The sequence below is a fragment of the Dermacentor variabilis genome, chromosome 2, assembly GCF_050947875.1.
Source record: "Dermacentor variabilis isolate Ectoservices chromosome 2, ASM5094787v1, whole genome shotgun sequence".
Taxonomy (NCBI): Eukaryota; Metazoa; Arthropoda; class Arachnida; order Ixodida; family Ixodidae; genus Dermacentor; species Dermacentor variabilis.
The window spans coordinates 271,648,858-271,675,140 of record NC_134569.1 but is presented as its reverse complement, the minus strand read 5'-3'; the positions used below and the strand labels follow the sequence as shown (position 1 = coordinate 271,675,140).

The 26,283-nt window shown below is 44.8% G+C and overlaps 2 protein-coding genes across 11 annotated transcripts in view; both read left to right on the top strand.

Moving 5' to 3' along the window:
• The window catches only part of gwl (serine/threonine-protein kinase greatwall), a 619,920-nt gene that overhangs the window by 208,904 nt on the left and 384,733 nt on the right, over positions 1-26,283 (top strand). The gene's annotated exons all lie outside the window — the stretch shown is intronic.
• Positions 18,858-25,048, top strand: LOC142573302 (uncharacterized). Of its 2 annotated transcripts, XM_075682963.1 has the most exons (3): positions 18,858-20,110; positions 20,196-20,313; positions 20,522-25,048. In XM_075682963.1, the coding sequence occupies exons 1-3, from the start codon at positions 19,385-19,387 to the stop codon at positions 21,763-21,765; spliced, it is 2,088 nt and encodes a 695-aa protein (XP_075539078.1). In that variant the 5' UTR covers positions 18,858-19,384; the 3' UTR covers positions 21,766-25,048. The 2 variants fall into 2 exon arrangements, with proteins under 2 accessions (XP_075539078.1, XP_075539079.1); XM_075682964.1 differs by lacking the exon at positions 20,522-25,048 and having other exon boundaries at positions 20,196-20,510.

Genomic DNA, 26,283 nt, shown 5'->3' with positions numbered 1-26,283 from the left:
AACTTCAAGAACTTCATCTTTTCTCTCTTTTTTGGGGGGGTTGGACACATTTTCTCCAGCTACAAGAAAATGCATCCTTGTCAGTGCAAAGAAGTGAATGATTTAATTCGTTACTTCCATTTTGGGCTGCTCACAGCCAACCATATTTAACGTCTTCACAGACAGGCAAGACTTGAGGTCCATGATGCTATCAGTTTTCAACTTGTTCAAACTGAAGCAATAGGTAAAAGCATCCTCCATAGCTTTGACCAGGCCTGCTAGGGACTAGACGGGTACAGGAGGTCACCTCTATCTATGTAACGTGTGAGGCATGACTCTGCCGGAAGGAAGCTCGAGTCCTCTGTGTGAAGCAACAGCCTGCTACATTCATTGTACTTCGTTTTTTTCAACATTTTCCTGGCCACATAGCCACTAATTTAATAAGTGATCCGGGAGTCAATTTTGTGTCCAGCGATTTCAGCGTGTTTAGGGCTCTTAACACCTGATGGTCGAGTTAGCAACAAATATGTAAAGGAGGCCTGCAAATGCGACACTTCAAGTTCAGTGACACTCAGGGCAATGCCGCACATTGCCATGGCTGTTTGCCAGTCTAATGGCTTCGAAAGAAATGTGGGCTTGTTTTGGCAAGAGGCCGGGATGGCAACCTGAGCAGCGTAGAGTAAATTGTTCTCCAGAGTGAGCTGGTGTCTATGCTCGTAAAAGGGTTTTAGGTCCACTGGTAAATCTTGCCTGAAGGGCCACTCTTCTTTCTTGCTCTACCGGCGAAGTTGTGCACAAATAGGGTCTGTTTGTTGGGATGCCTTTATTCATTGAAGGCAGTGCTCCTTTATGGGAAAAGAGGTTTTCAAAGAGCATACGAAAGCTTCCACATTTTCTTCGAGCTCCGAGTTCTGCAGAACTACTGATGGGTGGTCGGCTAAGAACCAAGCTTCCTCTTAGTTCCACCAAGCTAACACCCCAACTGCCGAATCAAGAGAGCCTTTGGAAGTTCGAGGAACAGTACCGGAAATGTCAAAGAAAAGAGTTCAACAGACGTCACGAAGTGCAAGAAAGGGGATCACAGGGGATTTCCACAGACTCGCCGTTGATGACATGCTTGTAGCTATGGACGATGAATCTCTCATCGAAATGAGCTTCGCACACAATGCAGTTCTTCTCCAATGGCTTGTCAGGACGAGGAATCGCGCACTGTCAGGCCCTGTATCGTTCATCGTCGACGGGAACAGCAAAAAGAGACGCCTTCTTCCCTTGTTTGCGGGCCGAAACATACCCTGCTTTGCATCCAGGTGCAAAACGGTATCTTTGCTGTTTAGACATCACTATTGCATGGCCATGTCACTTCGTAGCCAATGCCAAACAAATTCAAACCAGCACACCGCAGACGTTGTGAGAACACGTGCCCATACCTGTCTGTAGGCGACGAAACGTGCGGCAACAGCGGTCGGCGAGTGCTTTCGACGGATATTGGTAACGACGTACGCGCCGCCCTGCAGCGGCATGAAACACGAGCACGCCTCCGATCACGGCGCGACCGCGACGATGCTGACACCTCTCCTTCTAGCCACCATAGCTCGGAGAAAAGCCCGTCGGGTTCTCAGCATAGAAGAAAAATTAGACATTGTTCGTGCTATCAAACGTGACATGAAGAAGTTGGCGCAGGCACTCGACAGGGATCTACTGTTGTCTACGGTGTGTGGCATTTGGAAGGCAGAGGAGTTGCTCAGCAGTGCTGCTGCGACCGCGAAGAGATGTCGGCTATGAGGTTTGACTTTTTGCCATTGTTGCCTCTGTTGTTGCCAAAGTGTCGACTAGCGACAATGATGAGGACAACACGGAAAGCAACAGCACGGACAATTCAGTCCCGACAGTGGCAGAAGCTGCGCATTGTGTCAGCCTCATGAATGTAATCTTCATGACGAGAACAGCACCCCGCAATAAAAAAGGCACCCCGTGACTTCTGCAGCGTTACTGCCCGCATACACGGAGAACATGCATGCCAACAAAGAATCTGCCATGCGAGTGTTTGCCGAGAAGAGAGGGCTGGCTGAAAAGCTGACTCGCTGCTTCAGTAAGTTTAAGGCTGTTGTTGTCGCTGCTAGGCCACTCTGGCATCAAAAGAACGTAACACTTTTGTCGCGCGAAGTGAATAAATACTGTATGTCTTTTTGCCCTTTCATTGCACTCTCTCTGAGTTCCGTTTTTGACAGGTAACTGGGCGATTTCATGCTATTTCGGTCGAGCAGTACTACTGTGTAGTATGTACTTTTTCCGAGCTCCGGCCAACTACGGTTTAACGAGGTTTCACTGTACTCTTAGAGTTAGTGTGATTGCAGCCCCAATCCACTACTTATGTTCTTTTGGTGCCCTCTTCTTCTGCCGCTGACGAGGCTTGCATCCCCTATTATTGATGTTTTCTTGGCACACAATGTGACCCTACCACACACAGTTGTCGAAATTGTCAATGCCAGCAGCATCATCATCATCATGAGCAGCAGCAGCAGCCACCGCAGCGGCGGCGGCACCTCGACTTATCTGTTCCTATGGAAGTTCGGACAGACGTCAGTGGGTACGAAATTGGAGCCGTCCTTGCTGAGTGCCAGCGTGGTCATGACTGCGTCATAGCATACACCAGCCGCCTGCTCTCAGCCCCCAAGCACAATTATTCAATTACTGAACATCAATGCCTTGCCCTTCTTTGGGCCAGCTCCATATTTTGGCTGTACCTCTTTGGCCGTCCATTCACGGTAGTGACTGACCACCATGTGTTCTGCTGGCTTTCCTCACTGAAAGATCCTACAGGCCGTCTTGGACATTGGGCCTTGCACTTACAAGAGTACTCGTCTTTCCTTGTGCATAAGTCTGGCCAATTACATCAGGACGCGGACTGCCTGTTCCGATATCCCATTGATTCACCTGAAAGCACCAGCCCTGACACCATTGCCTGTGTTCTTTCTATCACAGAGTTACTTCATTTTGATGATGAACAGCGGTGTGATCCAGCGTGATGTTCTGCCGTCAACTGTCTCAACTCTCGGGGGCCTCTGACCTTACATAGTGGAACTTTTTACCGCCACAGTGCATACCCCAAACGCCCTGAGCACTTGTTGGTGGTACCCTCCCACATGCGTTCTGCTGTCCTCCAGTAGCTTTACAAGCCCACAGCAGGCCATCTTGGTGTAATGCGCTCTTATGGTCATGTGCGGCAGCATTTCTTTTGGCATGGGCTTTATCACTCTGACAAAAGTGTTTTGGCAGCTGCGAACTGTGTCAGTGATGCAAGAGGCCACCGAAACTTCCCGCCGGCCTTCTTCAGCCTGTTGATGCCCCAGTAGGGCTGTTCTTCTGCGTCGGCCTCAATCTGTATAGATGTTTCCCCACATCAGCATCATGGCACAAATGGGTTGGTCGTGACAGACTATGCCACGCGTTATGCTATTACGTGCGCATTTCCAACCAGCTGTGCTACTGATATTGCCGACTTCCTTCTCCATCATATGATTTTGCTTCACGGAGATCCTTGTCAGCTGCTCACCGATTGTGGTCCCTACTTCTTGCCCCGTGTCATTGATGACCTTGTCTGCTCATGTTCCACAAAACACAAGGTCACAACTGCCTATCACCCTCAGACAAATAGTCTCACTCAATGACTGAATTGCACCATAACCGGCATGCTCTCCATGTGTGTATTTATTCAAATCTAGGTTGATAGTTTCTTTCAAATAATCATATACGAAGCTTTAGGGTTGGCTTAGATTCAAGGATTTAAAGAAAATTATAAATATGGTGCATAGCTGGCACCATGTAGAAAAGGCATCGCAGCCGCTATTAGCCGCGCCAGTAGCCAACTGAAGTACACGAGCGACGTCGCTATTTTGACCTGTGTCGTATCGGCGTGCGGCATGGCCCATAGGGTGGCGTTATCGTATTGGCACCAAACAGGTGATGCCACTATAGTGCCGATTTCAAGTGAAAAGTTATGCTAGCCTCAGAGGTACCGTCACACGTTCAAGCCGAGCGGGACTTCAGCATTGATGAGAAAAACAACCATCGTTGGAGGGGGCAATGGCGACGCTTTTTGTGTGTGCCGCAACGAGAGGTTGACAGCGATAAGGAAAATATACACGTGATAACAGAGAGGAGCTGTTCACCGAGATCGCGCCGCGTTTCTATGCATGCAAGCCATGCCGCACTGTCTGCGTATGCATGGACACGCAGACGCGAGCTTGCACGTGTCTGCAAGCATGCGAGTGGTCTGGGCTATAGCAACGAGGCTAACAATGATGATAACGCAGAGTGAGCTCAGCATGGTCATATTAAATAAGCTGTTTTCATTTTGTGAATGCTGACCTCACTTTTTTGTTCAACCTACATTCGAAATAAGTTTTTTTAAATGTTTTCTAGCTTCAGACATTCGGGGGTCAGCTTAGAATCGGGGCCGGCCTAGATTCGAGTAGATACGGTATGCTTCTGCCGACCATCACCACTGGGATGCTACATTACTTTTTAATAAAGGGGAAATGAGACATTGGAATGCATTATGTAACTGCGCAAACGACAACGGACGAAGAAGGAAACACACAGAACAAGCACGGTCTTCGTTCGTTGTCGTTCGCGACAACGCGACAAGCGGTTTGGTGGAGAAAGCAAAACTACGTTCTGAAATCTGACAAACCGAAGTTGTCTTCCACATCAGTGCTCCTTCCAAAGTCCAAAAACTAGCAAGCAGATGCATTGGAGAAATGCGACGTTTCCATGCATGAGTGGCGCGCTCAGCGCTGACGCAGTCTGGAAAACTCGTCACACTGTGACCGCGCCCTTTCTCCAGAGGTACTTTAAAAATCCGGGCTCGGTGGAAAAGGAATTTCTACCTAGCTAAATAGTTCCTAAATAACAATAAATGGTGCCAGCTGTCTGAGAACGCTCGAAAAGCAGCAAAATAGAATCACATCTTTCTTTTCCAAATTAAGGGGAGACTTGGCTCCTCAGATGGAAAAAATTTCCAGTTCCAGCTGTATTATTGAACCGGAAATCCTTCCCAGCTGGAAAATGTTCTAGTTTGAAATGACTCTTTCCAGCCGGGATTGGAACTTCTGATCCAGCTGGAACTTGCTCCTCTTCCAGCTGGAAATTGCTCCTTATCCAGCTGGAAATTGCTCCTTTTCCAGCTGGAAATTGCTCCTCTTCCAGCAGGAAATTGCTCCTCTTTCCAGCTGGAAAGTGCTCCTATTCCAGCTGGAAAGTGCTCCTATTCCAGCTGGAAAGTGTCCCTGTTCCAGCGAGCAAATGCTCTCAATCTAGCTTGAAAGAGTTCCTGTAATAACTGGAATCGAAGCCGTTTCCAGCTGAAAATGAAGCAATTTCCACTTGGAGTCTCAGCTACCGAGCTGGAAATGTCCTTCTGGTACACAGAATTAAATCAAGCCGTGTTCTGCACTGGGAAAAAAGTTTAACAGGATCGATTACGTTTCACACTTCCATACAGTGCTTTTCTTCCAAGGAGAAGGGCATATAGCTGGTTGTTTTGAGCAACCACTCAGCCATATGCATAGAGGACAAAACTCCAGCAGTCAAAAACACAATGTACGTATATTTTAAAATATTTACAGTGGTACTCTAGTACTTGACAGCACTTTCTCAGTGTGGAAGGCGAAGTTTTCTTTTTACTTTACATCTTGAATTTTTTCACTGAGGGTCCTTGGCAGAGCACGCTCCGCAGCGCCGATGTCCTGGTTGTGTAGCTGACCCCAGTGCCGCAGACAATCTACAATCAAGATAATGTATCTCAAAAGATGATCACAGTGATCAGCTGGAAAAATGCATACTCTCTAACAAACCTTAAGCAATAAGTACCTACCATAAACAACCTCCACCTTTGCAGGCGTCAGCTGCTTGGATGGCTGCTCGCTGCTGCCACATTTTGTTGGTGCGAGTCTGCCGCTGACACTTCTTTTTGCCAATAGTTCATTGTCCCAGATCACCTGGGCCGTGTCTCTCAAAAGGATGCTTGGCTTTTTATTTCTGAACAGTTTTTCTGCTTGCTCAGGCATGACGAAAATTCCACCAGACAAGTGGAACTGAAAGAAAGCGAAAAAAAGGTGTTTATTGCTATATACAGCGTCAACTAGTACTACAGCACTAGAGGCAACTGCTGCTCATAACACATCCATGTGAAGAGCTTGAAGAACAAGTTTTATTTGAATTTGGGCGCTAACGATAAATTTGTGGTATAGGTGAGCAACAACCATACTCGCACGTCCATCAGATGTGGCCACAAAGTTGCCGTCCTGGCATCCTTTCGTATTGTCTAAGGCGTCTGCCACAGGCAAATCTGGTGCTAAAGCAGCAAATGTGAGACAGACAACAATAGTATAATTAAAATAGGTTCACATCAAAATTTCGTTCAATTAACAATGTTGCAAGTACATTCACCGTCTTCGATAAAAGCAGCCACTCGTCGAGGCTGCTCTGTAGCAGGTGCCACTAGTGGTGCTTCCAGATTTTGTCGTCTCTCACCTGTACAATAAAAAGTTTGAGATACATATGCATTTGGTCACCATAAATGTGCAATGAGTGATATTGCTGGTACACTTAGTACTCTTACGGCCAGTGGTCATTTGAGACTAGCTGTTGGACCAGCGGCAGTACAACTGCTGTTGCAGTCTGTGCTGGCTCACACCTGTGTAATGAAAACTTTGAGTTGTGCGTGCAACTATACACTTGAGTTACTTTGACCTGCGCTGATGTGCCTGTTTGGAAAAAAACTATGTATTCATGGTCTTTAGCTTAACTGCTGTTATCCCATACAAATGTCCATGCTGTAATTCCCCATGCAAAACTTTCTCTTCTCTCTTATCAGAATACTTAACAAAAATAGTTGGCTACACAAACATAATGTATACTGTAGAGAATGCTTGTTAAATACACCTGCAAACTTGCCACAAGACTGCAAATAAGTTGTTTTATTAAATGTTGCAGGAGTATAGCTTCAGAAGTGACACTTTGATGAGCACTTGATAATACAGGATATTAGGTACCTTACAGCTGACAGTGCTCTATTTATGATTGCTTACCTTCACATCTCTCGGTTCTCTGCATGTCAAGTATTTGGGCAACTAGGAAAACATGAAAAGTGGTCATTGTTAGACAGCATATAATACACTCAACTGCAATAACAATGAAGTAATGCTTACAGTTGTTCAGCTGTGTTCTAATGTTATTTCCCAAGAACTCTATGTGTTTTTTCAATGATGCATTGTGCTCCCGCTCAATGCGTCACTGCATTTTCCAGTATTTTGCATCTTTTCGTGCAGTTATTAGCTCTTTTGAAGAAACCAGCGATTCATTGTCTGTTGAATTGCTGGTTTCATCATACAGCTTCCTTTTGACCTGTGCAAAAAAAAAAAAAAAAAATTATGAGGTGCATACACTTTTCCATTGAACACTCCCACAACAAAATTGGGGTATGCACCAAGATTGTGGTAGTAGCAGCATTGCTGGGGCTCCCTATATTGTATCTCGGTTAGCGCCAAATTTTCTCAAACTGCAGTAACTTTACACTCATAATGTTTGATCAAAGTGACTAATAAGAAAGATATTTGGCAGAGACGTGGGTGCTAAGCTGGGTAGCAGGGGGACCTTCCACGTAGTTTATTGTGATGCCTTTATCATCCACAAAAAGCATTAGCAACACCATTGTTTTGTTTTTTTCTGTAGGCCATGGTTTTGTGTCTTCACTCTCAAGCTGATCCTAAAATGCACATCGTTTCACACCACGTTCAGTATGCCAAGACGTTTTTGCTATTTGTTGGCATATTGTTCAACGAAACTGCACTTAGGTGTGCACACTGTAGTGCTGGAATATCCTATTTTAGAAAAACAACTCAAACAGGATGTGCTATGTAAAAAAAAAGAATGTGTGACTGTCGTGGCACTCCAGAACTCAAAGATGATGTGGTGCAGTGTACAGCATAAGACTACTGCTTATCATAAATTCTTTTGATCTCTGGTACTGCCATATAGCTTTAAAAATCCCATGGATTGCGAATTGATTTATCGGTGTTACTGGAGATAAATTTCAAATCTTCTATCAAAGCAAAAGTACTGAAACAAGTCTTGTTATTTGGTCATGCCATGTTGGTTTGTCTCAAGGGGCACAAATTAATGCTAGCCAAAGCGGAAGGTAAGAGAGAACAAGGTTGCCCATACATGAGATCGTTAGATGACATTCTTCAGGCCACAGGGAAACAGTGGTAAGCTTAAGGAAGCCAATAAAAATAGTTTTTAATGGTGAAGGTTTGTGCAATGTGCAAATCATTTTCTAGAATAAAAAAGCAGAAAAAGTGTCTTTCTTCTCACCTGTACTTCTTTGTTTCGGTAAAACCATTTTCATGCTGCATAAAATATTACTACGTGCTGCTACCAAGTTGCCCAACGATTTACACTTATTGACATTTACAAATTCATGATATCACAAGTTGACAGCGACTCAATGGTACCTTACAATTATGGTCACATACCAGGTACCCATTACAAATGTGAAGACACAAGACTGTGGGCACTTAAATAATTAAGTGGGCAAGAACCTCCAAATACCAGTCATTCTATTTGTTTTCCAAATTTTGCTACAGCAGAGAGAAATAGGGTGCCAAAAGGGTATGCAACGTTCTGCCACATACTGACTACCGTACTGGCTTATATGCCAGCTTTTATGCATTAGTAATTGCTCCTCAAAGTGTACCTAAAGTCACCCACCTGTATTTTACACCTTTTTGCATAAGTCAACACTTAACGAAGTCACTTTCTGCTGATGCCTTAACCTACATTTGCAGCATGTATGCAAAAGCATAAATTTGTGCATCTCAGTCAATATGTGGTTTTAACAATGCAGTGCGAACACAACATAAGCAAAATAAGGTGTGAATCAATTCCCTGGCTCATTGCTATCAGTTTAAAAAAAGACTGCATGCATAACCACTTCTTCCAGCATATCGTGACGAGGTGTTTGCAAGTTAGCATGCCATCAATGCAGTAATACAGTCGCCGACTGATTTTCCGGACTCCAAAAATTCGGACATGCCCGATTATTCGGTCAGCTTCGCGGCACCACCATTCTCCCCATAGACCTTAATGTATAACAACTGCCGAAAGTTCGGACACCTTGCAACCTCTCGTCCGATTTTTCGGACACTCCTTGAGCCAACTCGTTCGAGAGCACCATGTACCGACCCTGACCGGTGCATGGTTCGACTTGCTGAATGCATTTTTGTTTTGAACGGAGCCTCCTTGCTGCCCCACGAAGTGGCGCTACTGAAATCCCGCTCATCATCATCGTTTCTGCCCGGTTCGATAGAGTGGCTCTACAGCAGTTCCGGTTTCAGCTTAGTAAGCCATGTCAAGACAATCCAGCAGCTGATTTGATCGCGCGCGACGTTGCGAGCAGCAGGCAGCGTTTTCCGTTTGTGCGACTGGTGTCGGCACGGTGGTGTTTGCTTTGTGTGCTGTGTCGAGGTTTCGGTGACCCGACGCGGCCAATGCCTCCTTTACTAGATGCCTGCCGCGTGAGCCGAGGAGCTGGTCCCTGCCCCTCTCCGCTTTACTCTCCCCCACCCGGTTAACCCGGGTCGGCTCCGAGCTCTAGCTGCGGTGGCCACTGCAAACCTAAATCACGTGGCCCTGCCTCCGAGATCGCAGCGTCGTCTGCTCATATCCCGGAGGCAGGGCCAACCCGAGCGCGGACCCGAGCGGCGAACCGGGCGTGTTGCAGATGACATCTGCCCGCGACATGGCGCGCAGAATGCATATCACCGAGCCTGGAGCAGACGAAATGTGATGTGATGCTCTTGTGTATTTCATTAAATGGAATAGATTACTCTAATATCATCATTGCAATCCTTTAAAGCCGATTTAATGGTTTATTTAAAAAATGTTTGCTGCTTCCATGAAAACGAGCTAGCAGACGTACAGCAAGGCAGCTAGCAGTCTGACCGTTGTGTGCCGGTGCATGAGGTTTGAGGCTTTGCCTTTTGTTTTAACAACTGTGCCAATTTACACTTCATGCTCAGCCTGTGTCTCGTCATCACGAAACACTCGCCATGCGTCGCTGCTGCATGCTGCACTTTAAATCAAGCCTTTTATTAAACAACCTTTTATTTCTTATATTTATTAATGATTTGCCTTCCGATATAACTGTTCCACTAAGGTTGTTTGCAGACGACTGCGTCATTTACAATAGGATCAGATCCTTAAGTGACCAGTTAGAACTTAACAACAATTTACAAAGAATATTAAAATGGTGTAATGAATGGCAAATGTCACTGAACCCAGTAAAATCAGTTTGTATGACCATAACAAGAAAGAAGGTGCCTTTGCGGTACAAATACAGCATAGGTCCACAGGAACTAAAAAGAGTAACAGAATATAAATATCTAGGACTAATATTTACTCAAGATTTGAGATGGAATGCGCATATCAATCAGGTGTGTAGCAGAGCAAATAAAGTCTTATGGGGTCTCAGGCGAAGACTGTACAGCGCAACTCCTGAAGTGAAAAGCTTGGCATATAAGGTATTAGTAAGGCCAATTATTGAATACGCTAACATTGTATGGGACCCACACACTGTAACCAACCGTCATAAATTGGACAGAGTTCAACGACTCGCCTCCAGGTTCATATTTAATAAGTATCAGCGCGTGCACTCTCCTACTGAACTATGCAGACGCGCAAACCTCTCCGCTTTAGAACTAAGGACTAAGTTTGACCGGCTGAAATTTTTCTACCTAATTGTTCATAACCAGGTTAAACTTAATTTCACTGATTTCTGTATAATTTCACCAGATCAACGCTCCAGACACAAGCACAGTTTATACATACACCCGCCAGTTACACGGAATGATATATTCAAGTATAGTTTCTTTCCTAGGGCGATCAAGGAATGGAACGAATTACCCAATCCACTTGTCACATGTTCCTCTGTCAGTGCTTTTACTGCTGGTTTAGAGAATCTTATTTTTCCGGATATGACTGCATCATAGCATTTGTTTCTGATGCGCATATTACGAGTGTTTTGTCTTTGATCACTGCATGTCACTTTTTACAGATACTGCTATTGCATTATTCATTGTTCAACATGTACCGATATTTTGTATATGTGTTGTTGTATTTCTATCCACTCCTGTAATGGTCCATCCTTGGACTGACAGTATAAATAAACAAACAAACAAACAGAGAAGGAAAGTACCTTGTGTATCTTTTCACGAACTTCCAGCTAACAGCGATTTGCGTGAACGGTGGCTGGCGGCTATCACAAGAGAGAACGGGACCCCGAACTTTACATCGAAGCATATTGTCGTGTGCAGTTTACATTTTCGAAAGGTAGATTTCCAGGAGAACTGCACAATAAGGCGGCTTAAAGCAGATGCCGTACCCAGTCTCTTCAGAGACCAGACAGCTTGTACAGAAGGTGCTGAAGCTGTGCCAACTGCAGGCGTGAAGAAACATAAAAGAAAGCAGTCACCGACCAATGCGCCCACATACACCCGTGGTTGCGCGCCGCCCTCAGCTGTGGGCGGAGTAACGTCCCGAGTACACGACTCATCATTATTGAATGCAGACTCCGAAAACAGACATGTTGGAGCCGATAGCGAATGTCATACCCAAGCTGACGATTCCTTAACAAGCTCCGCTAAGGAAAGCTTGCAGTCATTCACTTCAAGACGGAAATCACGTGCTGCAACTAGCGAAGTCGCCACGAACGAGGACCCTGAACAAGAAAACGAACGCTTCACTTGCATTGTTTCGTCAACCTGCCCTCCGGCTCCCTCCGAAACACTTGCACTTCCTTCCGAATCTGTCTTAAATGAGCCCAAGCAATGTCATGGACCGCTTACAGAAGTAACCAGGCCAGGCTTTGCAGATGCCAAGAAAAAACGAACATCGAGAGCATTTGCCAAGAGATCATGCAAGACGCAGACATCAAGCTCATCAAGCTTTCTTTTTGTCGAGCGCAAATGGTATCGACGAAGAGAACGCAAGTTAAAAGAAAAAAATGATAGGCTAAGCAGAACTGTTGACGCCTACAAGGAAGAACTAAGCTCAAGGAGGAGTGCTACGTGAGTCAATTTTTAGACGTCGTGGCTGACGCGGGAGAGGGCATCACGAAAGCAACTTTGCTTGTGGACCAGGTAAAAAATTACAAAAGAAAAAAGCCGCAGTGGTCAGAGACCACGATCAGGCATTGCATTGTAATGCGGCACCTGTCCACAAAAGCGTACTAGTATATAAGGAGCGAAAAACTCCTCGCATTTCCTTGCAGAACAACACTGCAAAAGTACATCGGCACAACATCAGGTGAAGTTGGTTTTAGCGAGCTGGTACGTTGCCAACTTGAAATGGAGATCCAAGCACTGGACACACCACAGTCCAAGGTATGCGGACTTATCATCGATGAGATGAGGATACAAGAAAAGTTGATATACCATAAACAAAGGGATGCTTTTGTCAGTGATGTTGATCTGGGCCCTGACCTTGAGCATCTGGTTCCTACACCAGAAAATCAGAATTTGGCAAATTCACTTCTGTGTTTCCTGCTTTGTGGCCTGCACGGAAGGTTTAAAATTCCCATTGGTTTATTTTTTCACCAGATGTTGCACCAGAGTGCAGCTCGCCGAGATCATACGCCACATCGTCAAAAAGGCAGCAGATGTAGGCTTCGACATCATCCGCGTCGTCACTGACAACCACAAAGTCAACGTGGCAGCAATGGAAAATTTGTGCGGAGGAGAAGCAGACATATGGGCACCACATCCTGCCGATCCATGAAAAGACATCTTTTTGGCCTTTGACCAAAGCCATATTATAAAAAATGTCAGGTCGAAATTCTAGGCAAAGGATTTTGGAGCAAAGAAGGAGGTGGCAGCAAAGTACGTGAAGACTCTGTACAAGATGCAGAAGCACTCAATTGTACGGCCAATCAGGTTTCTCACACGGAAACACGTGTATCCCACCCACATAGAAAAAATGAATGTGAAGACAGCTGTGCAGCTGTTTTCACCTGCAGTCACAGCAGCACTGAAGTATTTGAAAGATCAGGCAGGTCATAGTTGTGATTTGGAGTTTGCGTTGGCGGAGCCGACCATCAGGTTCATGGAGGCTATTCACAACTGGTTCGCCTGCATGGATGTAAGCAACCTCCAGCAACACATTCACTGCAACGATGAAAATGCCCGCCAGTTTGACAAAATCGAAGACCCGAGGCTCCAATGGCTTGAAAATGACTTTCTCGACTACGTTGAAGTGTTGAAAACTGAGAGCCCTGCACAAAACTTCCTTAGCAACAAAACGCATCATGCGCTCGTATTGAGCACCAACTCGAACGTGCAGTGCATTCGCTACCTGCTGACTGAAAAGGAGTTCAAGTTCGTGCTCACATGCAAATTTTCGAGCGACCCCGACCCTATTGAGTCACTGTTTGGATTTCTGCGGCGTGGCTCCGGCTGCAATGACACATTGGACGTGAAGAGCGCTGCTAATGGATTAGAGAAAATGCTAAAGACTGACATCGTTGCTTCTTCCAACCAAAGCAACGTCAGAAGCTCAACCACGTTCGCATCACAAAAGCTTCTGCGATCCCACCAGAGCTCCGCCAACCTCAGCAGCACAAAAACGATCTTGGACGCATCCGTGCAGATGCTAAAGGAGCACTGTTCATCACAAGCACCATGCGCACCAAATCCAGACAACGCCAGCGTTGCGATGGTGGGTGGACTCATCGTAAGGGCGGCAAGTGAGAACATTCCCTGCGCTAACTGTGTTGCGCTACTGCAAGGACCAAAAGCGAGCACGCCTCTCGATCCTCGGACTTATCGCACACCAAGACCGCAGTGGCCTATTCTACCCAAGTCACGAACTTGTGAAAATTCTTGTAGGGCTCCGAAAATTTGTCGACAGCGTTCTTCTGCACAGAAAATGCATAACTAAACCACTGGAGGTCTGCGTGGAAAAAAGTGTAGAGGTTCTCATGGGACTACCAATCCTGAGCTTTGGAAACACGAGCAGCGATCACCGCAAGAGGCTTCTAGTACTAATAACCGAGAAATTCATGAAGCCACTTCTCACCACTTACGCGCTGGGAACTACTGACAGGAATGCTGTCGTCATGATGCTGCAGCGAAAGCCATTATCGCGAAAAGTGTTGAAGTTGTAGGTGTCATGCGTTAAACTTACGATATTCATGCGCGGATCCAAGGTGGATGTCCGCATGTCCTGTTGCCCACCCTTAAAATTTGCGCGCGCAGCGCCGGCGTACGGCATGTGACAAACGCATGTCCTTAAGCCTTCCCAGCTGCTACTGTTTTTTTTTTTTACCGAAGCGACAAGAAAGGGTTGATAATCGTCGAAAACAACCCGCCAGCATGTAAAAGACCCATCGCTGTTGTCGTTATTCACCATATCAAAGTCACAACCCTTCGAAAAAAACAACACAGGATCCGCACCTGGCGATATTCCCTGCGTCTCAAGTGAACTTTAGGAGAGTTTGCTGTTGGCTATGTGGTACATGATTGTGAAAGAAAAAAACACCACAAGGAACGGGAAAGTGAGACAAGCACAATGCTGACTTACAATTTTGTGTCTGTGTGCGCCAACCTTATGTCTCGAGAGCAACGGCGTAGACTTTCGGACGTTCTTTAAGACTTGCACATAAAATGATGAGCGTTTGCTAGAACTCCAGCAAGTGGATCTGAGAAGTAACCGCCTTGCTTTATGCTCTGTGCGATCTCTGCAAACCTGTTGGGTGCACACCTGGCATACCCTGTTAATGCGCCAGAAATATATATTGCTGTGACGTCTGTGCCTTCGCAATGTAGTTTGGACACTATATTCCCATTGTGTGCGGGGAACTGAACTCGTCTTCAAGGACTCAAGTGCCTGGCGGAAAAGGTGACTCATCAACCCCTTTGACTGCATCGAGACGCTTATTTGTTATTGGTGGAAGTGCCAGTAAACTCGTATGCGTGTGCCTCGTCCAGGCAGAGCATCTCTCGGCAAAACACTCGAGGTTGTCTTGTAGTGCACAACAACACGCATTCGTCCATTTGTGCATCTATGAATAGAACCAAAAACTAAGCTTTCCAGTGCAAGGACTCCACCATACGTTCGGCTCTACGTGAACATAGTGTCCGAGGCTGCTGTAAAAATGTAAGCATCATTTACATGTCCTATTGTATGACTGAACTCATGCCTTTTACATACCCAGCGCTATAAATGTAGGGGTCGAATCCAACTGATTAGCTTAAACTTGCGTGGAATTGCAAAGGAGGTCGAGCGAAAAACACAAGAAAGAATGTGATGCTCATTACGGAGTTTACATACATAATACAAAGCTTTTCATTGAACGCGTAACAACAGCAATATTTCAGTTTCGTGCGACATAGTGCCGAGTATGATGCTCTCCCGGAGTTATGGCCATGCTGTTGATATCAGTTACCTCATCTACCGACGCGAACTGAAATTGATATCCCTGAAAGTGGTCGAAGACATGCGTACGAATTCCTCTCAAGCAGACGCTCTTGCTGAGCGCGCGCCGGGTCGCATATTTACCGCCGGGTCGACAGCCTCGGAGTCGTCACTTCCGCCGTCACCGGAAGTGGGTCGGCTGCGAGCGCCGCCTTTCGGCGACTACCCTGAACCACGGGAACCTTCGCTCCAATGGGAAAACGAGTGACGCGGCAGGCATCTAGTAAAGGAGGCATTGACGCGGCATACGGAAACATCGCGTCAAGTGTCTAATGGCGCCGACAGTGCCCGCGCAGACTGCGCTGGGGAATGCCGGCAAGTGGGTGCCGGGAGGCCTAGATTTGTCGCCTTCCGATGTGCCCCCTACTGACGCAGAAAATGTTCTGCCGAGACCTACGCAGTGGTTGCATTGCGATTCCGGACACCGTCTCATTTGACAGTTTCACAGGCGCTGACACTGCTGTACTGACATGCGCAGAACCAATGCCTCCTTTACTAGATGCCAGCCGCGTTGTCCGTAAACTCGGTTCCTGGCCTTCTCCCTTTTCTCTCCTCCGCAAAAAGGCAACGAGCGCCGCTTGTGGCGGACGTCTGCAACCTAGATCACGTGCTGTGGCCTCGGAGATTACCATGGCGTCTGTTGCCATCTCGGAGGCCCGCGATAACGCTCGCTAACAGATGCCCGTGCATATAAAGCGCCGGCGGAGCATTCAGCTGCCGCCACCACATCCGCCGGAAGTTGAAAAGGCAACGAGCGCCGCCTCACGAAATTTATGCTGAACTAACTTTAACTAAGGGAACCGCCGCCGCATTGGGAAAGCGAGCAACGTGGCTGGCATCTAGTAAAGGAGGCATTGGCAGAACTCGACGACGGCGAGATCATTCGTCAGGTTTCTGCTGCACCGCCGGACGATAACTGCTAGTCGGAAGATGATGCACCAAGTGCTACGCTGCTGTCGCATGCGGAGCGTGTACAAGCAGTGACTGTGCTTTCAGCCGCCTTTAATGACCGTACGACCCTCTCTGAGATTCAGGCTTATCTGATTGCGTGTAAACGGAACAGCGTGCAACGGCGCATTCACGATTTCTTTAAGCCTACTGCCGAGCCCGAATAAGTGCATGGAAATAAAGGATCTCATTTTTTTGTTTCTTAATCTGCTTTTTCGGACACCTGTTTATTCGGACATTTCCGCAGTCCCCGTGAGGTCCGAATAAACGGTCGGCGACTGTACCTCGCAGCACAAGAAAGGCACGTCAGAAGTTAACATTGCACAGCTGTGTTGGTCTTTCAGACACTGCAAGATACTTGTTTCTCTTCTACATACTTGTGACCCTCGTGACTGTTTGGTGGAGGTGCGAGGTGTGAGCAATGGTGCAGCAGCTTCCTTAGCAACGTCAACATTCTTTAGGGCATGTGCCATGTGCTGTCGGAGAACAGCCTCGTACTGCTGGTTTCTTGATGCAGCTTGATTTGCCTGCTTGGCCTTGTCCTGCTATAATGGATGACAATACTGGAAATTAGTGACACTGTTGAAAACTTAGTAGTCTGGTGTTTACTGTGTATAGACAAAGCAAAATATGCATGTACCTGTCTTATGTTCTTCTTTTTAGCATTCACATCCCCTTCAGAGAGGGGCAAGTCCTCCACATCTGACAGCCTGATCGGTGGAATGGGCACTCTCTTGTTTTTTGTTTCTCTTGCCATCTCTTCCCTTGTGGCTGCAAAGAGTATAAAACAACAGACATGTTTCATTGACTGCATCATATTTGGAAAACTATATATCAAGAAACGCTAGTAAGCCTTAATATATTTAGCATAGATACATTTCTGTGGACACGTGGCTTTATTGTCAAAAGTGTAATTATCCGAGTCCCGATCAAGCGAGGGCATATTCAGTGGGCAACAGCCATTTCACCACCGCCAGACTGTGCCGGTATAGTGCAAAGAAGGATCATATTCAAGCGGTAGTAAATAGCAAGTATAAGCGCACTGTTATTTAACATGCTAGGCAGTTGGTCCACGCCACTGCAAGGTCAGTGGCACAGGCTTGCTCGCTTTTTTTCCCAGGCTTTAGCGGCGCTCGCCCACCCACAGCTGTCACCAACTTGTATTTTCTGACGGCTTCTTCGAAGCCATAATGTTAATGCTGAAATAATGCCAATTAATGAGGTCAAAGCGCCGCAAAACGTCCCCTCACACTGCCTGCCAGATGCCAGCTGAATTCGAAACATTGCATTTCAAAGTGTGAAGTGTAGGGGAATGGACATGTCCACTCCCCTACACTTCACATTTTGAAATGCAACGTTTCGAGCAGCATATTAATTTGCCGAGCCCTTAAATACGCATCTTTAAAACAATATACAAGTATTAAAAGTGCATGCTCAAATTGTTACAAGTTTATGCGCAGCCAGTATCCTTATTCTAATACACTCAACCGACAGGCAGTAATTTTCAGAAAAGTCGGTGCAGCTAACTTTTAGCTCCGGTGCTCCTATCTAAATACATGTAAAAGGAGAATTCGTTTTTCTCGACAACCATTGCATCAAATTTGACGAGGTTTGTTGCACTTAAAAGCAAAACTTAATATCTAGTGAATGTTGGTTTCTAATTATTTACTGCGGTTGTCAACTGTTTATTTAAAATTGTCGAAAATTGAAAAGTTTGAGAAAACGAAACTATGAAGTTTACAACTCTAACTCGGCAATGAAAAACAATATCACAATTCTGTGAACTGCTCTCTTTTTTTTTAATCAGCAGGGCACTCTAACAAAGTATTTACCTGTGAGCTTGAGAATCTGTACGACGTATACACCACTGTTCTCCTCGTTGTCTTCGTCCCGCCAGTATGCGTCGTAAGGCATCGTATTGTCAAAATCCAATTCATTTTCAGGATGGAAGTTCTTGACATCGGTTACCGGTATAACATATCGTTTGTCTGTCTTGTTTTCAACAAATCGCACAAGAGCAAACATCGCGCTTACTGATACGATGCACGCGTGCGAAATGATCCACAACACAAACATGGCACCACAAAGCCAAACGACACTCGGACCACGCGCTCAGATGCGCGGACTGCGGAGGAACACTAATTGGCCTTCTCACGCTCTGGAGCTCTGCGGAGGGTTTGGAACGCCAACATCAATGTAGATCGCGCATGCGCGTAAATTAAATGGTATTACATTTTTAATAAAGGGTAAATATTCATACTTCTTAACATGTATTATTGTATATTATTCATTTATAAAAAATATATCACTCTTTATCGAAAGAGTTTGTAAATTGCATGATTGCGGAGCATTTGCGGTGCCGGGTATAGTGCTGCAGCACAAAAGGTTGTGGTAGATTTTAGTCCATGAGCATGTGGTCCGTGCTCTCGACGCTCTGTTTGTTCGTGGATCAAGAGCTCTATCTCGTTCGCGATTACATAGCTGTACTTGTCTTAAAATGGCACCGTGAAAAAGGCGTAAAGTCTATCTCGACCCTGGATCAAGCAGCAGCATGCCGAAGTCAACAAAGTGGCTCCTTCACCATCCACTTGGCGCCGCTTCGCGAACACCAAAAGGTGACAAGTCGCCTATGACATCAACGAGATCGCCAACATCGCCAGCAAACTCTCTCGAGGACCAAATCTGTGATTAGTGTACATACACAGACTTAACCCGAGAGAAGGACAGTGATGAAGACTGCAGTGACTTTAGTGATGGTGAACACCCAACTTCCGATGCATCTTTCTCACAACCGGTGTCCGCGGACGAAGACTGTTTGCCGGGCGAAAATAGTGCGTGTCCGAGCGGTGATCCGAAAGATATAGATGCTGATGAACTCTGTGAACCATTCATTGAAGGTGGAACAGTCACCTGAGGAGATGCCTATATGCTGCTGTTGGACTTGGCAATTAAATTTGGCCTATCCTGGGCTGCAATTGCAGAGATTCAGAAGCTTTTCAACAACCTCTTGGAGAAGAAATGTTTTCCGGAAAGCAAATACCTCTTTAAGAATTTTTGTGGAATTGACATGAAGGATGTGATTTTCAATTTTTACTGCGCAGATTGCAAGCATCTGCTTGCTAAAACAACGGGATGCCTAGAGCAGCGTCAAAAACTTGACGTCAAATGTACAGTCTGCAACACAAAATATGTAGGCCGTGATCTTGTGCGCACAGGCAGCTTTTTTGTAACTTTGCCAATTGAGAAGCAGCTGATGGCAATTCTTTCTAGCAAGACAGCCAACACTGCGCTAGCAGCTAACCTCAGCCGGCCACAGAGCAGTAATGGCTTAATGACTGACATCTTGGATGGCCATCAATACCGCACTGCACGTGAAAAGGTTGGGATGGCTACTCATGATTTAACATTGACTGTGAACAGTGATGGCAGTCCTGTGTTCAAGTCGTCAACGTACAGCATATGGCCTGTGCAAATAATTTTAAATGAATTACCACCCCGGCTGCGTTGGAGCAATGTAATGGCACCACTCCTGTGGTATGGGCATCAGCATCCAAATATGCCAATGCTGCTGCAGGCATTTGTGCATCAACTGGAGCAGCTAAATGCAACTGGTATCATGTGGACACTTGCTGGCACACAAGTACGCTCCAAGGTAAATGATCCCAAACAGAAAATTTTAACACATTTACGACACAACTCTTGAGTATATATTCACATGATATTCCATTATCCTGCAGGTTTTCTGCATATGTTGCTGTGCAGATGCACCTGCCAGAGCTGCAATGCAACAAATGGTCCAGTTCAACGGTTACTTTGGTTGTAGCTGGTGCTACCATCCAGGAACCAATGTACAAGGCAAGTCCTATGCCACTCTTGGCTCTTTTGCAGTGGTCAGAAAGCTGGACCAGTTAAAATACATGCTACCACTGCAAAAAAATGTGCATGTCTATGTGGTTGAGTATTCGGCACATTTTATCTCTAGTATGGATCAGTGTAGAGGGAAGTGTGATTCAGTTACCGTAAATTAAACTTGCTGTGTGTATACTTTTGATTTTTTTAACAGGTACTATCAAATACTGCTTGGATCAGCTCTACCCTGATCGCACTGACGAAGAAAGTTTGGTGGACATGAAGGCGGCTTGTCGTACTGGCACTACTGTACATGGAGTCAAGGGCCCATCTCCACTTATTAACTTATCGGGTTTTAGCCCTGCTTGGTCATGGTGCCCAGATTACATGCATTGTGTTCTACTTGGTGTCGCAAGACAGTTGACAGAATTGTGGCTCTCTGATACAGGAGCAGATTATTTCTGTGGCATGCCCTCTACTGTGAGGGTTATAAATGAACGGCTTGGTGAAATAAGAATGCCTGTATGTGTTAGCCGTCAGCCACGATCGCTGCAGGTTAGAAAATATTGGAAGGCCTCAGAATGGCAGTACTGGTTGCTTTATTACAGTGTACCTTGTCTCACTGGTGTGCTTGAGGACAAGTATATGACTCACTGGAGCCTTCTTGCATCAGGTGTATTCATCCTGCTAAAGGATTCTATTTCACGTGCAGATGTAGACCTCAGCACACAACTACTTACAGAGTTTGTCGTTGGTGTTGAATTCTTGTACGGCCGGAGCAACATGACGTACAATGTGCACCAGCTTTTACATTTGCCAAAGTCGGTTGTTTTGTTTGGACCTCTGTGGGCACATTCTTGTTTCTCATTTGAAACAAATATGGGCAGGCTCTTGAAGCTAATAACATCTGCCAATGCAGTGGCCTTGCAGATTGCTAGCAGGCTTCTCTTGCGCAGCAGTCTGCTAGCCCTGAAAGCACGTGCAAGCAACTATGCACTTTCGCTGATCAAAGAAAGTGCTGCAAAAGAATGCCTGGAAAACATAACTTCTCTAGGCAAACCTGAGACAGTTCATGATGATTTTTCTGCCCATACAGAACTACAGGGAAAGCAAATAGTTGAATTTCGTAGGATGAAGGTTGGGTGCACTGTAATTGCATCAGAGCGGTACAGCAAACATGTCAGAACAAATAGCACTGCTATTGTTTTTCCAGATGGCACTTATGCCAGGGTAAAAAGAATATTCTGCTCCAGAGAACCATCTGGGGAACACTTCTTTATTATTTCTGAAGTATACACTGTTGACTCTGTCCTGCCAAGTGAGCACATTAAGAACGCAAAAAAACGAGGTGATGAATGTCTGCTCAAGATTGGTGCACAGATACTACCATGCATATATTTTTGTTTTAATAACCACGAGTACTTTTGCGATTTAGTTAACTCTTATGAATGGTTTTGATGACCTAATAGCTCACAATAAAAAAATTCTGGCACCAAAGTTTTTAATGTGAAGCATTAGGATTGGCCCCTGGTTTATTCTTGTCCAGCCAGATAGCATCAAAAATAAAGTGTACAGTGGTACACTTCGAACACTGGTCCATCAGTGCTCCAGTATAAGGCTCTCTTCATCCTTAGAAAGATGTTGCCATATGCAGAATATTGGTCAGGACAGGGTAACAAATTAAGAAATCCAATTTGATGATCTGCTAGTTAGGCTACAGTAGCATGTGCTGCCAGCAGAGTATATAACCTCATGAGTTTATTTTTCGCGATCACTAGCTCTTTGAGATGCTATATGATGTTGAACTAACTTCAGTACCGACCAAGTAGGTTCAAGGTGCAACACCCAGCAGCTGCTGTCAAGTGAAACTAGAAAGGTTTATGAAAACCTTAGCTAGGAAGCTGTCATGAATCAAATAAATATTAGTCATCTTCAGTAATGCCTTGTGCTTGCAAGTACTCTTGCTTTCTTTGTGTTTTGTTTTGTACTCCTGATGGTGCTTGGCATCTTTTAATTGCAGTCTCCATGATGCATCAACGAAACCACTTGTAAGCAGGTGTTTGAGAGATGAAAAGTTTTCCTTCCTCTGTTTGCCGCATACATGTGAAGCACTTCCTTATTGTGTTAGTGTATTGTACTTGAGATAGTAATATATCTCTTATACACGTAGCAGGACATTTTGCATCCAAGTCGTGCTGCATAAGACCAGCTGCTTACAGGGTATCCGTCAGTCTGCTTCTGACAGCCACTTAGCAAGTCAGATGCTTTGCTTTAGCATAGATACCTATAGCACTTGCGAGACTTACTTAACTGCCTTTTCTGTATTTTGTGGTTGTATGATGTTGCAAGAACTTCAATGTTACTCTTCTATTATGAAAATATTGAATATCATGCAGACTTTGTACAAGCAGGTATGTGCAAATTACTTAAGGTGGCTATATGTATACCGGTGTTATACCTTGGTCTTTTGGCTTGATTACAAAGAACAGATGCACTCATTGGTACTACATTGTGATTCAATACGCCACAGCTATGTGTAATAATTTAGGATTGTTTTCATATAAAAGTAATGCCATCCAAGCATTCTCCTGCATTTTCTGCAGTTTAAGCAATTTTTCTACATTGATGTGTTCGACTCTGAGTCATGTAGTTTTAAAGTGTACGAACTATACACTTAATATTCTTGCATGCCTCATAAGCTCATGATTCAAGACATTTAGCCACATGTTCAATTCATCTGTACATGCAGCCTGGTATTACGTGACACATTTTTTTTTTCTGCAGTAACCTTACTTTGAAGCATAACAAAGACAGCTACACAATTAAATAAACAAGACTAAATGAGTGCAACATGCAGGACGAGCGCTCATCCTGTCTGGTTTACCTTTGATGTGTAGTTGTCTTTTTCTTATGATTCGAAGTACCTTCACAGAACCTTACAACTCACTGAAGTTTTTGTTCTGCTAAACCTTCAATTTACAAACTGCTGACATGATAAAGCTGGATTTTAGCCAATGTGTCATTAAACGTACCTAATTTTGCAAGCACTTTCAGGTTGCCTTCAGCACATTACATGACCACGATATACTTGCGGAAACTAAGCAGCTAATCTGCTTCTAGTCCTTTTGTAGCAGGCAGCGCACATATTTGTTTGAAGCTGTATTTACCTGTTTCTTTATATATATATAAACGAATAACGATTGTCTGCACTGTGTCTGCTTAATCGAGAAGGTTGCATGTTTAAAAGTTAGTGACTTTTCAGAACCTGTGTAAAACATAGTAATGTTCACTGCTATGATACTTGCACTGTCATCAATACTATGCAGCAAAGGGACAGCAGTTTTTCTTATAGTTTATGGCTTCGTAGATTGCTGCACAAAGAAAACTTTGCAAGGGCATGGCATTGTGTTGTGTTGACTTGTGCTCCTGTATATACACATTCTCGAGCTACTGTGCAGGTTCTAACCTACAAGTAATCAGCAAGTCATTCATGCAGCTGGAAGTAAAGTGATCCCCTAATGTAAATGCTGAAACTGAAAAATGTTGAATATGGTGCAACCAGTGAAACTAGGACAAAGTGAATGCACTAGCAATCATTTTTATTATTGGATCATGCACACCTTGGAAATGAACATTGTACAACATACCGAATGGTTGAAAATAAGCATGTTGGCAAATCTTCAAACTTATAAAATGGAGCGCTGATAGACGAGTTCAGAAAAAGAACAACACATGGTTCCATCCGTATGTTGTCGTTTTTTGTCCTGCCATTTACTGATCCCCCTAATAAGTTGCAAAATATGTGTCGCAGCCATTCTGTATGCTTTGAACAGACATACTTCAAGCTGTTCGCTAGTTCCATTTATAAGGTGTCATTTCCCACACATATTTTTGCCTGTCAATTGCAATAAAAAATTGTTCATACGACCAGTTTTATTATTTTCTTTCAAGAGATTATATTTTAGGTAGTGGTGCACACCAAAAGCATATATCCACACATGTGCTGAAGGGACATATATTTCTGAAGCACATCATATAGAATGAAGTCAGTCCTGTATCAAATACTATTCTCTTGAAAATGAATTACAATCTGATTTTGTACCTTAATCATTTCTGTTGCCTATAAGCAAACAGAAAAGCAGGACAGTAAATTATGAGCCTGGAACCAAGAATTTGGTCTAAAATGTTTGACTCTCACAACTCTCGAATTTCCTGTGCAAGGCACAAGCCCATCAGAACAAAATAATTGTGTATTAGAAACAAAAAGAAAACTTTCAGGATTTCAGAAAAAGTGCTAAGCCTTGCCTAGCTTTCAAGTTAACGTGTACTAGGGAATGCAAACATACTCACTTTTTCACAATTCACTGCAAACTAAAACCAGGCAGTTTTTTTACTTTTTAATGAAAACAGCAACCTCTGAGCTTTTGATGCTGCATGCATTCATCTGAACATTGTGCAGCTCTTTGCCATAGTCATTTTAAAAGTAAGAATTCTATTCAGTACAGGACTTTCAAGAGCTTCATTTACCCTTTTGCTCTGTAGTACATGCAGTCATACTCCTGAAAATTATTTTCCATCCACATTCTGTGATTGAGCATTTCCAGCTGGCAGCTGAACTATCGTCCAGCTGGAAACATTCCTAGCTGCTTCCAGCTTCAGCTGGCAGCCCATCCAGTCTAGCGATCATTTTCCAGCTGGACCATGTCCGGCTGGAAACTGGCCCAGCTGGATAAGGTGATTACCAGCCGCATTTCCAGCTGAAAAACTTTCATTCCAGCTGGTATTGAAAAAGCCAGCTGGAAATGAAGCTGAAAAACCCTTTTCCAGCTGGAAATTGACCTCCCATTTTCGTCTCGTAATCAACCTCTTTATTTCTTCCTGAATGTTTGATGAAAATTGGCACAAATATTTAATATGACTCCCTCATGCTTCCATAAAGTTCTCAGAGCGATACCTTGAGAACATTTATTTCAGCAGAATTTTTCCCCTTTGCGTTTTATGGAGCGCCTGGGGAGCTGAAGAAACGCCATGGAAGGCTCGTTGAGTATTGACTGCATAGCTAAATGCATGCTGAAGGTCATGACATTTTCTTTTCTTTTTCTCAACACATTTTTGCATTGTCAGGGTGTCTACCAACTCGGAAAAGCGGGCATTCTCAGGGATTTTCAGTAGCTTTAAAATAGTAAGAGAAAACTCAGGGAACTTGTGCTTCTATCAGAGAAAACTAGCCGTAATTTTATTGAAAAGGAATGAAAGTCGCGGGAATGCTGGCTCGAGTAACAGACAAGAATCGTAACGAATCGGCCTTGACGCCCTGTCCTTGGCTGGAGGAGTTGCCAGTGTACAGTCGTAGCCTCCTTTATTTTTTTGTGCCTGGTCAATGGCAGCTGGGGCCGTTGCCAAGCGCCGTTCGCGCAAGTACGCGAAGCCACTCCCAGGTGGCGCCCGCAGCCCTGGGTTGAGCAGACGACGCAGCAGTAATACGTAGCGTAGAGAATGTTGCGCTTTGTTACAGCGCAGCTTCCATTTTTCTCCGAACATAGATAATTTGGGAAAATCGTCACGATGTTGGCTACCTATATATTGTTTTCATACATATACAAGCGTACGTAAATGAGTAGTAGTAGTATAAGACTTTATTCAGGCACAAAACATTAGGCGCCTAGGATGTCGATGGCCTGCTGCACGAGCAGGCGCCGTTCACTTTCAGCTCCAAGCCAGTCCAGCCAGTATGGGAGGAGGTGTGAAAGAAACCCCATTAAAGAGCAACAGGGCAGTTGGCATAAAGGGCAGGGCAGTTGGGACATGAAGGATGGCGACGGAATTTGTATACCTAAATGAGGAGTTGGATTACGAAGCAAATTGTGAGCAGCGATTCCAAGGTGAACATTTAGTTTGTTGACTTCATCACCGGCGATGCTATTCATTTCGCTAGTTCCCTATAAAAACACACTAACATTAGAAACCTTAGGTTAC